The sequence below is a fragment of the Tubulanus polymorphus genome, chromosome 6 (genome assembly GCF_964204645.1).
Source record: "Tubulanus polymorphus chromosome 6, tnTubPoly1.2, whole genome shotgun sequence".
NCBI lineage: Eukaryota > Metazoa > Nemertea > Palaeonemertea > Tubulaniformes > Tubulanidae > Tubulanus > Tubulanus polymorphus.
This window is the reverse complement of record NC_134030.1, coordinates 9,894,204-9,910,250: the sequence shown is the minus strand read 5'-3', so window position 1 is coordinate 9,910,250 and position 16,047 is coordinate 9,894,204. Positions and strand designations below refer to the sequence as shown.

Sequence of the window (16,047 nt, the reverse complement as noted above, 5' to 3'; positions counted from 1 at the left end):
ATCAAAAAATACTGAAATACAGCAGGAAAAACAGGCGCGGTCTAAATCGATATCGAAAATATCTGGCTCCATAAAAATTCTGAAATGGCTTTTCTTAACTTGGCATTTATTCCTTACACATCAATTCTCATCCACATTTTCCAAAAACAATATGGAACACTTGCTAGTATTTACACTTAATCTGATAAGAATAGCACTGACAGGTTAATGCAATCCTGAATAAGAGCATAACCAGTTTTATTCGTACATCTGGCGTATTGTGTAAATCGTCTAGTATTATTCTGAATTCAGCTAGCATATTATTTAAATTCTCATTTCGTAAGTCTTTTAGCAACACTGTTCGGCAGTTAACATAATATTCCGTGTGCTACGATTTCCACGCGGACTTCGACCGCCAGTCGAGAAATTCATCGAACGCCTGTTCATCAATGTCACTATCACTTTCCGATCCCTTCGCCGAATTTAGATTATGTTCCTGCATTATTTGCTCTTTCTTCTGGGCCAAAGCGTGCACTTTCGACCACCGACGCCTGCAACAAATTTCAAGATTGTATTTTATTTTAGCTCGAGTAAAATATGCAAAAAAAATAATTTCACTTGTTCCACTGATTTAATCATCTTGGCTCAGTTCATAGTAATCATAATAATAATCTGAAAATTTGTAGAGCGCCTACCTATTTTATTTAAAAAAATGTCAACCAGCACTTTAAAATTAGTGAAAGCTGCATCTACAGTCCATACGCTTTGCAGAAAAGCAGGCCCCGTTTCACAAAAAAGTTTAAACCCAAAATTTGTGCGTAATTGCTATTGGTCTACTTCATTTTTTCAATGAGGACAACAAATCAAACTTAACCGTTTTAGGCGTACACTTTTTTCGTGAAACTGGGCCCAGGTGTTTCAGACTGTGTTTAAATGTGTTCAAATCGTCAATTTTTCGAATCTCTGAATCTAATGAGAATCCACAGAGATGAAGCAATAGATTTGAAGCAACGTCCACCAAAAGTATAAGTTAACACGGAGGATAGCTGGCATAGTGACAAATTAAAGCAGTATTACGACTATGGTATTTTTACAATACCAAACATTAACGATTGAGAAATCTGTGAAATTTGCATCATCGGTAAAACTGCGCATCCGGTATTGTGTTGATGGGGTTTCGTGCCGTGGCCCGAGTCGATCGACGACATCAGGTTCGAATCCCTGCTGAGAGTTCCTGAAAACTCTTCGGAGAAAGTTTACCATACCGAGGCAAAAATCAGATCCATCAATTTGCAATCGATTCAATGTACCGGGTACTTACATTTGATCGTCGATTTCCTCGATGTTTCTCTCCTCAGTAATGTGTTCCTCCTCATCCTCGATTATAGCCTCGGACACCTACGTAATAACGGACAGCGAAATAAAAAGCAAATCGATATCGCAACAAATGGTACCACGTGGGAATAGAAATCATCAATAAGTTAATACATCGTACAGTAAATCTCGCCTTACATGCCCAACCCCAACTTTCGACTAACTCGGACAAAAACCAAATCAATTTTGTGATTTCCTAACTTATTTTTTATAGCTTTAACTCGAACTTTCCTCACCTCGGACCAATTTTGTCAGTCCCAGTTTGTCCGAGGTTTACTGTAAAATGCAAGACATCGCGAGATGGATTTTATTGGCAATCAATCACGACTTTATATCTCAGTTAGGCACTTGGGCTTGACAGCCTGAATGATGCGTTGAACTGTAAAGACTTTTATCAGTAAAGGGATTCGTCCATAGTTTCTGGTGAATCATTACTGCTATGTTTTGGTACAAAGTACTCATACGTATCTACTAATAATCAACCATCATAGACACTGAATAAGGTAGGAAAGCAGTTAGACTCGAAATTGATTAGATTCTTCACGATGAAGACCGAAAGGCGAAACTTACTAATTTTTCTTCTTTCATAGCCTTTTGAAAGAGTTCCCATTCATCGTCCATTTTGTCTTTGTACTCCACTTGACGGACCTGCATTGAAAAAATGACAATCATAGTTATCCGCGGCGGTACCAATGTGCGATTACCGGTACTAAGTACCGATGTACATGATCCAGCCAACCGGCGGCCGAATCAGGATCATTCGGTATCAATGAAATTCACATTTTACATTTATACGTCATATATACTCCGGCCTGCTTAGATTCTTATGCCGAATGTCCGCATAAGGCATAATGAATATGTTGCACCATTTTCTATATTTGCAATGGAGTCATTGGTTAATTACGTACGTATTAGGGGAGGGGGATGGGTCAGTGCAATTGCGTACTGCAATGCTTAATGTATATGAAAAAAATGGCTGATTTTGCGTAGAGGGGGAGGGGGGGTTGAAAAATTCAAATTTTAGGCGTACGTAATAAATGAATGATCCCAATGTTGAATTTTAGCACTAAGTCGGATCTTCCGGTTTCAAAAAGATCCAACTTCAATAGGCTTCACTCTAAATTCATGTATACCGTAATATCCAGTTTAGATCGAGATATGGATTAAACTTTACCTTGGCATCTTCTACAGGGTTATCAAAGAAACCTTCAGGTAATGCGTCGGCCATCGATGCAGACTTCGTCAGAAGTTCATCTCCAACTGCTTGTTCAGCACTTGAGCCGGGCTGAACGTCTTTATCGAAGAAATCTATAATAAATGAACAACAATGCAATGACTGAGACAAAGGGCACGTTTTCATAATAAATTATCATAAAATTGATTTCTATTGTTGTTGGTTGAATTTAGGATTCTTCCAACGGGGTGGGAGCTGAAAATTCTAATGGGCACTTTAATCGATGAGGGCGACTTGGCTATGTGAGGGCTGTGTTTTGAAAAAAATTACAAACCACAAACCTGGAGGGAGTTGATTTTTGAGTTGGTTACTATTAGCCGGCGATGATTCGTCTTCTTTATCTTTTTCATTTTCGTTATCATCGTCGTTATCTGAGGAGTCATAACTTCCCAATGAGACAATTCCTCCAGCTCTGTGTTAAACAAGAAATAAATAAATTATTACGACAAAAGCGATTGAATTGTTATCCATATACATGTACTTCAGTTTAGAAGTAACGAGCCATAGGCGAGAACTGTTAAACCCTGAAATTCGATCCCATGCATTAGTCCCCATTGCATTTTGGATATGTTGTATCTACTTAGTGCCAATAGCTATATCTTCTTGTGACACCTTTATGAATTTTGAAGTTTTTAGTGCCTAGTTATGCTGCTAGCTGGCGCACTGGGCCCATTCTTTGCACGGCACAACTAGACCCCCATACTAACATTGTAACCAAGTTTCATCAAGAGCGACCCACTATTAACGAAGCTAAGTAGCTGAAAGACAGACACACAGACGGACAGTATGAAAATAAGGGTCTCGTAACAGAAGCCAGAGAACAAATATTTGGATCAGTGTCAGTTTCTCAACGTTGCTTCAAATTAAGTGGCTAAAATTGAACCGGGCACAGAATTCTTTAACAAGGGTCAGTCGTTCGAAAAACTTTGTTCACTAGCACCAGCACTAGCCTCTGGTCCAGTTTCATGAGAAAGTTAAAGCTTAAAAAATATGAATTGTAGTCATTGAAAACATGAAGTAACCCATAGCTATCAAATCAAAAATTTTCGCCCAAAAACCTTCTCGAAACTGGGCCCTGAACATATGATATTTACTACACCTACTTTTCCGTTGTTTCCGCATTCTGTTTCGTTTTCTTAGTAACTGCATCATTGCCATCATCACTGACGCGTCGTTTGTGACTGGGTCGTGACTCCGGAGTGGGCTGTTCTTTTTGTCGTTTCAATTCTGCCACATTCTAAATAGGATTTACACGGAAACGTATAATTTTCTTATTTGTACTCTTTAAATTTACAGGTAATATGATATATTCTTGTAATCCGAATTAAGTCGGATCTTTTTGGAACAGGAATTTCTGTCAGACATATGGAACAAATTCAATTTTTGACCATTTTAGAAAATGGTCCAAAACCTAAAAATATGACTATCTGGCATCAGCGAGCTTGACAATCTAATAGGCTACATGTATATGAGCGAGCGGTGTGGGCTAATGGTTAGAGCATTTGACTTTTGGATGCGAGATGCATGGGTTTGAACCCCAGTAGTGTCTCCAGGTAAGACACACATCCTCATTGCCTCTCTCCACCCAGGAGTAAATGGGTAGCTGGCCAGATAAATGATTCCTGAACGCCTAATTGGTTCATTTTAGAGTGAATTACCCTATAGGCCTTTACATGTACTTTCAGTCCATCTACAAATAAATGCATGTAAAATATGATATTTAACCCAGATTTATAAAAAAAACTGGTCAAATGTATTTCGTTGGTTTCAAATGATTTGAATTAAGTTGATTCTCTTGTAGAATCAAAATGAGCTTGTCTTAGGTTACCAGGTGTTAGATTGACTATAGAACCATGACTAATATAAGCAGTTGCTTGGATGTTACTTCTCCCCAGGGTTAGATGACTGATACACGGTATAGAATTATATATAGGTTGGGGGTAATAATACCAAATTTGGAGCACATTTGAACTGACTCTGGTTGGAATCAGCAAGAGTTGCGATAAACAAATGATAGAAAAACTGAGAAGAAAAAACTAATGATGTAGAACATATATCATACCTCCTTGTGGGTTCGGCCCATAAGATGGGCATTCCAGAGTTTTTCATTTTTTACTTGAGAGTTGCACACTATGCATATAAGCTGATCTAAAGAATTATATCTGAAACACGATCAAATGGCAAAATAAATCAAACTAAAACTATAGAATATCACAACACAAAAATCGAAAGATAAAACTCCTTGAATATGTGCCCTTAACAAGACCCTGATGTATTTGGAACATGTAGAAATGCAGAGTCAGAGACCGAGAGAGGAATACGAGGGCCGGACGGAGCCGAGGCCGAAGAGGGGAACAAACAAACAAACTGAAACAACCAGAAATGCAATCTGCCAATAAATAAACACTTTCCAAATATATCACGAATCAAATTTCCTGATCAAAACTCACTTGGCGCATGGATGTTCTACTTTTTTAGTTATTTCAGTGCGATGTACTTTCATGAGACGCCTCAGATCATCTTTGGACAAGGGTTTTTTCGATTTTTGTTTCGACTTTTTCATGGAGGCCGCCATCTTTGAAATCAGTGCTGGTTAGTTCGTATCGTGCAGAATGCTCCTCCGTTTGACGTAATTGAGTTCGAATCCCAATTATCAATAGAACGATGATCACACTCAAACGTGGTGAACGGATAATAAGATAAGATCCCACTATTTACAGATTAAAAGAATTTAAAAACCAGAATTTATTTATTAAATCCTGCGCAACGCGCACAAACTACAAACGTCAAGTAACACGATTTCAAAAAACTTGTCAGTCAGGAGGGACATGAACTCCCTCCAGCAAAAAGAAGAGGCCGGTATATTGAGAAAACTGCTGAAGGCAAAAAGGCAGGAAGCCGCAGCTACAGGTCAAGACCCGAAGCAATGGGTAATCAGAGACAACCTAGTCGTGGAGCGGAAATCCCCGCCCCAACTATAAAGAAAAATACCGGTACACTTCAAGGGCTTGTACACCAACACCGACACCCTAACTAACAAGATGGCAGAGTTACAAGTCCTCATAAATCAGCGCGAGCCAGACATCATCGCCCTCACCGAGATTATCCCCAAGAAATATGAAGCACCGTACCAAGAGTCAGAATTCAACATCCCTAACTACCAGTTATTCTCTATAACGGCAACTTTGATCGCGGAGCCTGCCTCTTCATTCACAAAAGCCTAAACCCAACAGCTATTGACTCCATCCGCTACAGAAAAGATAACAAACTCACTCCGCGAATCTGCTTGGGCTCAGGTAAAAACAAAATTCGGCACCCTCACAATTGGATCAATATATCGTAGCCCATCAAAATCCGAAACGAATGATATCCAACTCAACAAGGCGCTGGTAGATCTAGTATCGAATAACCATAAACTCCTGATTTGTGGTGATTTCAACCACCCAGAACTCAACTGGACTGACGAAAATTACTCCTGCAATGATGAAAGTCCAGCTGCAAATTTCCTGCATGCTACCAGGGAAGGATCTCTCAAGCAGCACGTAACCGAACCAACTCACTTCCGCAGTAATCAACAACCTAACACTCTAGACCTTATACTGACTGACTACATGACCAACGTTACTAACATAGAATCATCTGCACCTATCGGCGAAAGCCACCACACCGTTCTAACCTTTGACATCGAATGTTCCATTACAGCCGCATCCGACACGAACAAACAAAGATACGACCTAAACCGCGGTGACTACGACTCCCTTCGAGGCGAGTTACTGAGCCAAGACTGGAACAACTTACTTAGCGATGACTCAGTGAATAAATGCATGGAAATACTGCAACGCAAACTAGACACTGTAGTCAACACTAACATCCCGAAAAGAAGCCTCAACTTAAAGAGAAAAAACAAGCCTATATGGATGGATGAAAAAACGCTGCGGAAAGTAAAGAAAAAGCACCATGCCCTCAAGCGCTTTCAACAAACTCAAGATGGATCTGACTACACGGCATATACCAGGGCCCGCAATCAAGCAAGATGGGCCACCCGCAGTGCAATTAAGTCAATTGAACACAAAATCGCACGCGAAGCGAGATCAAACCCAAAGGCTTTCTGGTATTATGTCAACTCCAAGCTTAAGAATACAGCCATCATACCAGATCTTGAAACCGGACGTCCCAACGAGCGCACATGCTCCGACCGTCAGAAAGCTACCCTGCTTAACCAATACTTTGCGAGCGTCTTCATCACAGAGGACTTGGCTACCATCCCTGATGAGGAACCCCAATACTCTGGGCCACCCTTAACAAACATCGAGATCACCCTAGAAATGGTTGTCAAAAAGCTAAAAGCTCTCAAACCCGACAAATCGCATGGCCTGGATAACATCTTTCCCCGAGTATTGAAAGAAGCAGCCGAAGAGATTGCACCAGCGCTGTTGATTATCTTCAAAAAATCTCTCAACACTCAAAAAATCCCAGATGCATGGAGAAATATGCTTGTCACTCCAATCCACAAGAAGGGACCAAAATACAATGCTGGAAACTATAGATCTATCAGCCTTACCTCCTCTGTATGTAAAGTTCTCGAAAGCATAGTCCGCGACCAAATTATGTCTTACCTCTACAACAACAACTTACTATCAGATGACCAACATGGCTTTGTAGGAGGTAGATCCACTGTTACACAGCTAACCGAGACAATCGACGACTGGCACGCAGCTCTTGATGACAAAAATCCCATTGATGCAATATTTTTAGATTTTAAGAAAGCATTTGACACCGTACCCCACCAGCGTTTGCTTGTCAAACTTAGAAACTACGGCATTCAAGGCCATTTGAATAACTAGCTAGGTGACTTCCTCTACAATCGGCGGCAATGTGTTAAGATCAACGACGAAATTTCCGACTGGGCGAACGTCACTAGCGGTATTCCTCAAGGAAGCGTTCTTGGCCCAATCATTTTCGTAATATACATCAACGACCTCCCTAACTCGATCAAGAGCATTATCAAGCTATACGCCGATGATACCGAAATCTACCGTACTGTAAACAGCGTCAACGACTGTAAAATACTAGATGATGATCTGAAAGAACTATCCATGTGGGCCAAGAAATGGCAGATGTCCTTCCATCCTGACAAATGTAAGTCCTTCGCATAGGCAAAAACCATCCAGACTATGTATACTCCATGATCGACAGTGAAGGTAAATCTCACCATCTCAAAACCTCAACCCAGGAAAAGGACCTTGGAGTTGTCATGGACCCATCACTGTCATTTGATACCCACATTCAACAAGTCACCACTACAGCAACGTATGTTGATTATAATTCGGAGAACCTTCACAGCCCTAGACAAAGACTCCTTTAAGATCCTCTACAAAAGCCTTGTTCGCCCGCACCTTGAATACGCCGCCAGCATCTGGTCACCCTACCTCCGGAAACACATCGATAGCTTGGAACACGTACAACGTCGTGCAACAAAACTGGTCCCAGGTCTTCGTGACAAATCATACGAACAACGCCTCAAGGACCTTCAACTCCCATCCTTACATTACCGCCGAGCTCGCGGTGACATGATCCAGACTTATACATATCTGCATGGCCATTACAAGACAGCTAACGTCGAGAGACTCTTGCCACTGACCGCAAATCTAACCGACAGACATTCGAGGGGTCACCCACTTAAACTTACCAAACCAAGATGCAAGACAACCATCAGACAAAACAGTTTCACCCAGAGAGTTATTGAACCCTGGAATAGTCTCCCAAGTCAAGTGGTAATGAGTGACACAATGGACTCATTCAAGTCGAGTCTCGACAGGCACTAGAGGGACCGTCTCTACACCCTGTAAACCGCGCACCCTAACAAAGTAGTCTTAATCGGTTTAAAGGCAAAAGCCTACGCAACCGTATTTGATGATGATGATGATGATGATGATGAAATCTAAAATATATAAGACACGACGTTTCGATCTCACCCTAGAGATCATCGTCACCTGATGATGATCTCTAGGGTGAGATCGAAACGTCGTGTCTTTTATATATTTTAGATTTAATAAATAAATTCTGGTTTTTGAATTCTTTTAATCTGTAAATAGTGGGATTTTATCTTATTACCCAATTATCAAGTCTCAATAATCTCTCTCGCAGTACCCCTCACTCTAATCGGTACCGTACCACTAATCCAATAGTGATTTAAATCTAGTAGTCCGTTCACGGATTTGTGTGGCCTTACCTCCTCGCAGCATAAAATAATTGAACAATTTTCTTTTTTGAAAATATACTTTATTTGGAAACAGAAATATGTTCACCTGACCCAAATGCGCACACAACATACTCGCACACACTAACATTAATTAAGATAACCGAAGTTACCGACTTTTTGACTGAGAACATTCAATCTTCACTACACATTGTTAACACTATAATTATCACCACCGAGGTACACACAGATATACAAATTTTTAAAAACTGAATACATATATATTAAAACATTTTCATGACTTTAATAAAATAAGTCACCAGGGGTGGATCAAGCAAATATTGGAAGGCAGGAGTCCGGAAGAAGAGAGAAGGTATACGGAAAAAGGAGCTGCTTCAAAAGCCACCAGCGAAGGGCCACCCTCGCCCTTAAATATATCTGAATTTTCTTTTCCGTGCAGATCCAAATTCAGAGAAGATTAGTGTCAAATTCCCAGGTCTTAACAATCGATGTCTCGATGAAAAGGGCAACTTGTATGGGAGGGTAGGACTCCGCACTGCCTAAATTACCCCCTAAATCCACCCCGAGTCACAAGATATCTATACAATTCACATAAATATCTATGATTTTCTTATATCCGTAACAACAATCAATCTTTCAACGAAAGCACTTTTAACAAAGAACCCTGCAAATGCTTAAAATATCTGTAAGATTTGACAATTAATTTCTAAGTACATACGAAATGACAGAAAAGTTAACAATATAATCATCGTAGTCATACATGATTAACCAGTAAATGCTCACAACATTACCAGTACAGGTACCGGTATCGCACTTTTCAGTCTTCAGATTGTCCAAATAATTTGAGTGAAACCTAGCACAAACCGGCACGTAACCAGGAGCTGTCAGCAAACTCTCGATGAACCTTACTTCCCAAGAATCGAGTAAATAATTTACCTATCAGGTACATGTATCTTAGCCGGGGACTCTACAGTACACTTGACTTGGACAAAATTTAAATCCTTTTTCCATGGACCAGAATTGATCAAACTATGCATTTACACAGATATTTCACATCAGCTTTTTCAGCTGGTCCCCACACAATCCAAATCTATGATAAACAGGCAATTTAGACTAAGAGGAAATTTTCTATTAATTCACACAACACAGAACTGCCCAAATGGTCCATTCTGATGGACAGAAGGGACCTGAAATGGTATTTTTGGTTGGTACAAGTTACCTGGTTGTCTTTTGAAAAATAGAAAAGACCAGTTAAACACATACTTTGTCGTTAGTACGAATGCTTGAGATCAGTGAAACTTGGAGTTATAATTAGGTGTCACAGGTTTTAGATTTATGCTCAGTACAAAGCAATCTTGGTTCTGTGGCCATTGCTAACAACTTAAGACTTATCTTATAATTCAAGACCACTTAACTGTGCAACTGGGCCCTGGTCTAAATTCAGACCATTTCAGTGTGAACCGGCTATGAAGAAAGTAAAAAGAAATCAATACTTTGCTGCAGCAGATAAGGCTAAAACCTTGTTTCTCATTTATGCTGACCTTAAAAATAGTAGTCGGCCACCTATTTAAACCTGCATATTACTTTATTTTGTTAAATCATGATCAAGCTGGTCATAACAGACCTGGCAGTTATAGAACTGAACTGATAACAAATCTTATTGTAGTTTACACAAGTGACCCGGTCGATTAGGTAGAAACAAGGTATCATTTTATTTTAGCCTAAAAAAAAATTTGATAAATTACTGATTCAAAATCAAAAGCCATTGCAGAGAAATCATATTTCCAAAACGAAATCACGAAAAGTAATTACGGAATACTCCATGTATCAATGCAAGTAGATTTTCCTAACTTGCGTCTGAAGTTCTATTGCGCTGACGGTCAAAGGCCACATTCCTCCTAAAATACCCGCTTGTATAGAAACTCCATACGTGACAGCCAGTTCCGGGTCGATCGCGACATTCGGCCATTTGCCGAAAAACTCGGCGACCAACGATCGCACTTTCGGAATACGCGTCGAACCGCCGACCATGACGACCTCGTCGACTTCGCTCGGCAGCATATCGACGTCCTGCAATATCCGTTCGATCGGTTCGAGCACCTTCTTGAAAAGATTCGCGTTCAAATCTTCGAATTCGTCGCGCGTGATCGTTTTCGTGAACACGGGCGTCTGGTCATCGGTCGATTTAAACGATCGTAACGGAATGGATACGCCGGCCGAGAGATGATCGGTCAGACGGAGTTTCACGAGCTCGGTTTGGTCTCGTAGCGTTTGGACGTCCTCTGGATCGGTTAACGTTCGACCATACGCGTTGTCGATTTCGTGTAGCAAATGCTTCAGCAGATTCTGATTGAAATCTTGTCCTCCTAAATGATTGTTCCCTACAATGACAAAGACAAAAATATAATCAGAAACATGATGTGAAAGAGTATATTTTGGATTAAAATATAACAAGGTCCCTACAGATCAGTCATTTTTTGATAGAAGGAGAAAGATAATGGATACAATTTCTTATTTCAAGGAAGCGTCTGCATCACTTCTTCCAATACAGACTAGTAAAACTCCTCCTAAATTGGTACTTGAAAAAATCAGTATCCCAAGTAATTAACAAAAATGCCAAATTGTAGATTGACAAAGTCATCTGACATTCAAACTGTATACAGCACCTGCCATTCCTTGCGTAAAAAACATGCCACCTTGGATGTTTAAAAGAGACACATCCAGAGTACCGCCGCCGAGATCAACAACCATTACATTCCGCACTCCGTCCTTTTTGTGAAGGCCATACGCAAGAGCAGCAGCGGTCGGCTCATTTATAATTCTCAGAACTTCGATACCTTAGCGTGAGATTTAAAAAAAATGATGAAAACGTTAAAATTGTTACAGTCTTCAGTACAACTTGTGGCTGGTTGCTCAAATGTTGGTTAAAGATACACAGCGGATGAATACCATAGTAACAATGAACTTTTAAATGTCACTATGTCAACTATCCACTGGTTAACTCTAACCAACTTTTGAGCAACTGGCCCCTGCTGGTTTCATATTAATCTGTTGATATTTTGCAATATCTCATTAAGCCAAACATGGTATTTTTCTCGACTAGAATCTGCTGCCTGAACTTGCCTATTACAGAAATCCTGCATAGTAACACCATAGGCCTACCATCAGAAAAGATTGTCTGGACATCAATGGCGAAATATCCAAAGGAGATATTTCTAGGCTGCAGATTCAATTAAACCACACAGTCCAGTTATTGATTAATAGGGTACAACTAAAGTATAACTCGTTTAATTTGGATCAGTTTCATTCGGATTTTCCACTAAAATTCCAGTCCTGAATGAGAGCACATAATTCACATTCGTTTAATTCGGACAATATTGTCCAGTCCCAGGTGATCCGAAATGAGCAAGTTCTACTGTTACTAACTGTACTTGTTGATTACTCAGCTTTTCGTACATAATTTAGATAAGTACCTGCTATTTTTGCCGCTAATTTAGTATAATTTCGCTGAAGCTCGTTGAATTCCGCCGGCACGGACATCACCGCCCGCGTGACCGGCGCCGATAGATTCGCCTCGGCCGTCGTGCGAAGAGTCGACAGGATGTGCGAGCCGATGTACTCGGGCCCGATTGTCTGCGGATCGTTTGCCGTACCGACGATGAATTTCGCGGTGGCGTTGTCGTCGAGTCGTATCCCGAACGGATAGCGCGACGCCTCGTGGCGAAGTTCGTGAGGTTTGAAATATTTACCGATGAACCGTTTCGCGTCGTATATCGTGTTGTTCGGATTGTGATCGGCCTGCGCGGTTGCTTTGTAACCGATGAGAACGGAACCATTTCTGAAACGGGAAAATAAGTAATAAAATTACGTACAGTTGAACTCTGGTAGTATGATTCGGCTTACAACGCCAAACTTCTGTAATACGACTAATTCCAGGCTTTCCTTATAGGCCTCTATATATATATATATATATATATATATATATATATATTTTTTTTTCCAAAACAATGTATCATCTCTACCATACATTTCACCGTCGATGAAAGTCTAGGAAGATGAACTATCATGGAAGTAATATTGATTGGAAGGTATAATTCAGACAGAGTAAATTGTCGAACCTCGTTAGTACGATTTGGCTTACAACGAAAACCTAAGTAATACGATGAATTTGGAAATTAATTCCCGACTATCCAGTATAGCATTTTCATATAAAAATATATGCTTAGTGCGATCACGTTGATATGAAATTCCCTGTAATAGGATTTGAAATTTTACGATCTCCTATTCATTTCTATAGTAAATAAACGCGTGGGTATAATCTTATTATCAGTTCAAGTGAATACCAGCAGTTACGGTATTTTCAGGTAATTATGGGATTGAGGTAATCATGGAATTGTTTTTATCAAATGGTTATGGTAAATACAAATTTCAGTACTTAAGATGATTTTTCATTTTCCCACAGACATTGTACTAATGAGTTTCGACTGTACCGCCATTTGCTTTTGTGCGTACGGTCAAAGTTCGTCAAAACGCCTTCCATTTTAATTCCACTGCACACAAGGCAAAGATTTTTCAGCGAACAAATTTAACTTGAAAATCTAAACTCAATCTAGTCAGTAACTTGTCTGTGGTTTAGTTTCGCGATATTTTCGCAAACCACAGATGGTATAAGCCCATCCGATTATAAAAAGCTTACCGCCAACGATTAGGTAAGTTACTAAACTCAATCTATCTCAAATTCAATGAAAATATCATTATTCATAACGAAATATAAATCTCAGCATCGTCAATCGAACTGTTGATATCAAGTTTGGCTTCAAACGTTGTAGAGGACCGTTAGAACGTTTGGTATTGAAACTTAATAAATTGATTATCAAATTTAGACCACAGTACATTCGACTACGCCTAAATCGTAACCGCTGGGACTGGCGCGATATCTCTTTCGAACGAACCATCAAAACATTTTAGCCAAGGGCCCTCCTTATTATAGTTTTATTTTACGATAAAATGATTTCACTAACCGGAATGCTACGACGCTTGGAATGCACTTTTTCCCCTCCGCATCTTTCAACACGTCGACTTCGCCAGTGACGGCGTGGTAAACTCCGATACACGAATACGTCGTGCCTAAATCGATGCCGACGATCTTCGGTTTCGGGGGCGGCAGAAACTTTTGACCGAAATAGCCGGCCAGTAGTAGCACCAGAATGGAAGCCCCTGCAATTAGATAAGATTTGAAAATACAGTTGGATAATTACCGGGGGATTGTTGAATTATTTCAATAATAAAATATTGGCTGATCCTCCCCTGCCATATGTGGAATCCTCAATTGCCACAGGTAGGCCTAGTGGTGCAGGTACCCCGTTGCCACATTGGTTAAAGGGTAAGATTCAAGAAAGGGGACTAGGTCATTAGGGTTAGGGTAAGTTCCCTAATCTCCATTTATTACTATGTATATTACTATTATTACATATCATTATTATCTATTATTATAATTATTACTTATCTTATAACTATTAAGCCCTCGTTTGTAAAAATCGGTTCAGAATTTGTGGTCGAAAGCGCCGTTTTTTTTCAAAAATCATGGTCATATTTACTTCCAGGCTGGTGCGGTACAGACGGATTTTGCCGATTTTTTCGGATTAATCGAACGATTTAACAATCTCAAGACACTCAAATCTTTCTCAAACCACCCAGTCTAACGCAGAAATTCGTTATCTTTAAGAATGATCTTACTTGAAGCGGATTGGATAATCTATAACGAAGTTACGAACTGTTGAAGTGACATACCTATCGACCCATCTGACGGAGAGTTGGCTCCCTTGTCTTTTTATATATAGTACCTAGGATACTGGGGTCAAAGTTTTTTTTGTCAGGTCCCTGTGGTGGGCAAGGCAGAGGCAGAGGGGCTTGACACAAAAAGTTTAGACTTGCTTCAAACTAATCTTGACTTCGACACATTTGACGCGAAAAAGTACAATATAGTTACCAAATATCGTGATAGCACCACTCATGATGATGTTTGGTGACAATAGCAGAATTTACACGACCAATATTCGTCCATATGGAAATTGCCGAACTTCGATGACGATCACTTCCGCGAGACAAAATTGTTGTAAAGCAACTGTAACAAATAACATTCGGGTATCCCTACCTCCTGGTCGCCGGCTCGATCAATGCACTAAACCGAGGAATCTAATTCAGGCAGTCTTGGCGTCTCGGTCCAGTACCGCGCTGACTTTCTCTGTCGTTGCTGACTGAGAGACTTCTCAGGACCAAGAGTCCAGAAAATGGGCACAGAAATAGTGTAGAAAATTAAGATTATACATGTAAAACCTTACTGGTGTCCAGGAAATTTATTTTCCTTAGCTCTCCACAATTGATCGATGTAGATAATGATACTCAAACCACAAACACCAACCTAATTGAGCGACCGATCGTTTTCATAATATTCCAAGGGATGAACGTATATGCGACAAGTGCAATATGAATCTCATCGGTAGCAGCGAGTTCCATTTCATTCTAGAATATAACTTTTTGAATATTTAAGACATGAACACTTACCAGAGTTCTGCTACAGCTGACCAAGTCTATATACGCTTATAGTTATAACTTATTCAAAGGCGAACTTTTTCTAAGTTGAGAGATTTGTCTTCGTCCCAACCCACAAAAACTCATGCAAAATTATTTTTGGTTTTTGGCCATCTTTTGGCCACTTTGTAATGCGTTATATTGTTTGACAGAAACAAACTAGGAACTTTGTATCAGGCTTTCTCCATTCTGACAACTGGAGCCATACTCCCCGCCCAATCCTCGTTTCCCATGGTTTGATTGCCTCCAGCCGAAGCTCACGCAAACATAAACCCTCGAGATTTGCGCGGTTTCTGACATTTTTCATACTTTACTATCGTTTTTCTGACTATATCCGGATCGTTCCAGAATAAAATAGAATTGCTTTTCCAGAAATTTCCGGATCTCTCCAGAAAGCTGATCGCGTAACGGCACGGAGGGGGGGGGGGTACCGCGGAATTGCGGAAAATCAGAATTATTTTTCCAGAAATTTCCGGATCGTTCCAGAATAAAATAGAATTGCTTTTCCAGAAATTTCCGGATCTTTCCAGAAAGCTGATCGCGTAACGGCACGGATGGGGGGGGGGGGTACCGCGGAATTCCGGAAAATCAGATTTATTTTTCCAGAAATTTCCGGATCGTTCTAGAATAAAATAGAATTGCTTTTCCA

General features: G+C 40.2%; 2 protein-coding genes across 2 annotated transcripts; both read right to left on the bottom strand.

Moving 5' to 3' along the window:
• Positions 1-59: 59 nt before the first annotated feature.
• LOC141906960 (zinc finger protein 830-like) lies at positions 60-5,321 on the bottom strand. Its single transcript, XM_074796461.1, has 8 exons — positions 5,038-5,321; positions 4,650-4,749; positions 3,691-3,824; positions 2,869-2,999; positions 2,528-2,661; positions 1,924-2,001; positions 1,301-1,377; positions 60-530 (listed from the first exon to the last, which is right to left on the bottom strand). Exons 1-8 carry the CDS (start codon positions 5,160-5,162, stop codon positions 368-370), a joined length of 942 nt encoding a protein of 313 aa, XP_074652562.1. The 5' UTR covers positions 5,163-5,321; the 3' UTR covers positions 60-367.
• Positions 5,322-8,900: 3,579 nt separating this feature from the next.
• Positions 8,901-14,904, bottom strand: LOC141906862 (heat shock 70 kDa protein 13-like). Its single transcript, XM_074796307.1, has 5 exons — positions 14,797-14,904; positions 13,829-14,024; positions 12,281-12,645; positions 11,474-11,644; positions 8,901-11,188 (listed from the first exon to the last, which is right to left on the bottom strand). The coding sequence occupies exons 1-5, from the start codon at positions 14,819-14,821 to the stop codon at positions 10,635-10,637; spliced, it is 1,311 nt and encodes a 436-aa protein (XP_074652408.1). The 5' UTR covers positions 14,822-14,904; the 3' UTR covers positions 8,901-10,634.
• Between the last annotated feature and the right edge of the window lie 1,143 nt (positions 14,905-16,047).

Coding starts and splice junctions, on each gene's coding strand:
- LOC141906862 (XM_074796307.1), bottom strand. CDS start 14,821: ATGAGTGGTGCTATCACGATATTTG. Junction 12,646..13,828: donor CCAAGCGTCGTAGCATTCCG/GTTAGTGAAATC, acceptor TTCCCGTTTCAG/AAATGGTTCCGTTCTCATCG. Junction 11,645..12,280: donor ATTAGCGGCAAAAATAGCAG/GTACTTATCTAA, acceptor TCTCACGCTAAG/GTATCGAAGTTCTGAGAATT.
- LOC141906960 (XM_074796461.1), bottom strand. CDS start 5,162: ATGGCGGCCTCCATGAAAAAGTCGAAACAAAAATCGAAAAAACCCTTG. Junction 4,750..5,037: donor GTAGAACATCCATGCGCCAA/GTGAGTTTTGAT, acceptor ATCGTGTTTCAG/ATATAATTCTTTAGATCAGC. Junction 1,378..1,923: donor CTATGAAAGAAGAAAAATTA/GTAAGTTTCGCC, acceptor GTTATTACGTAG/GTGTCCGAGGCTATAATCGA.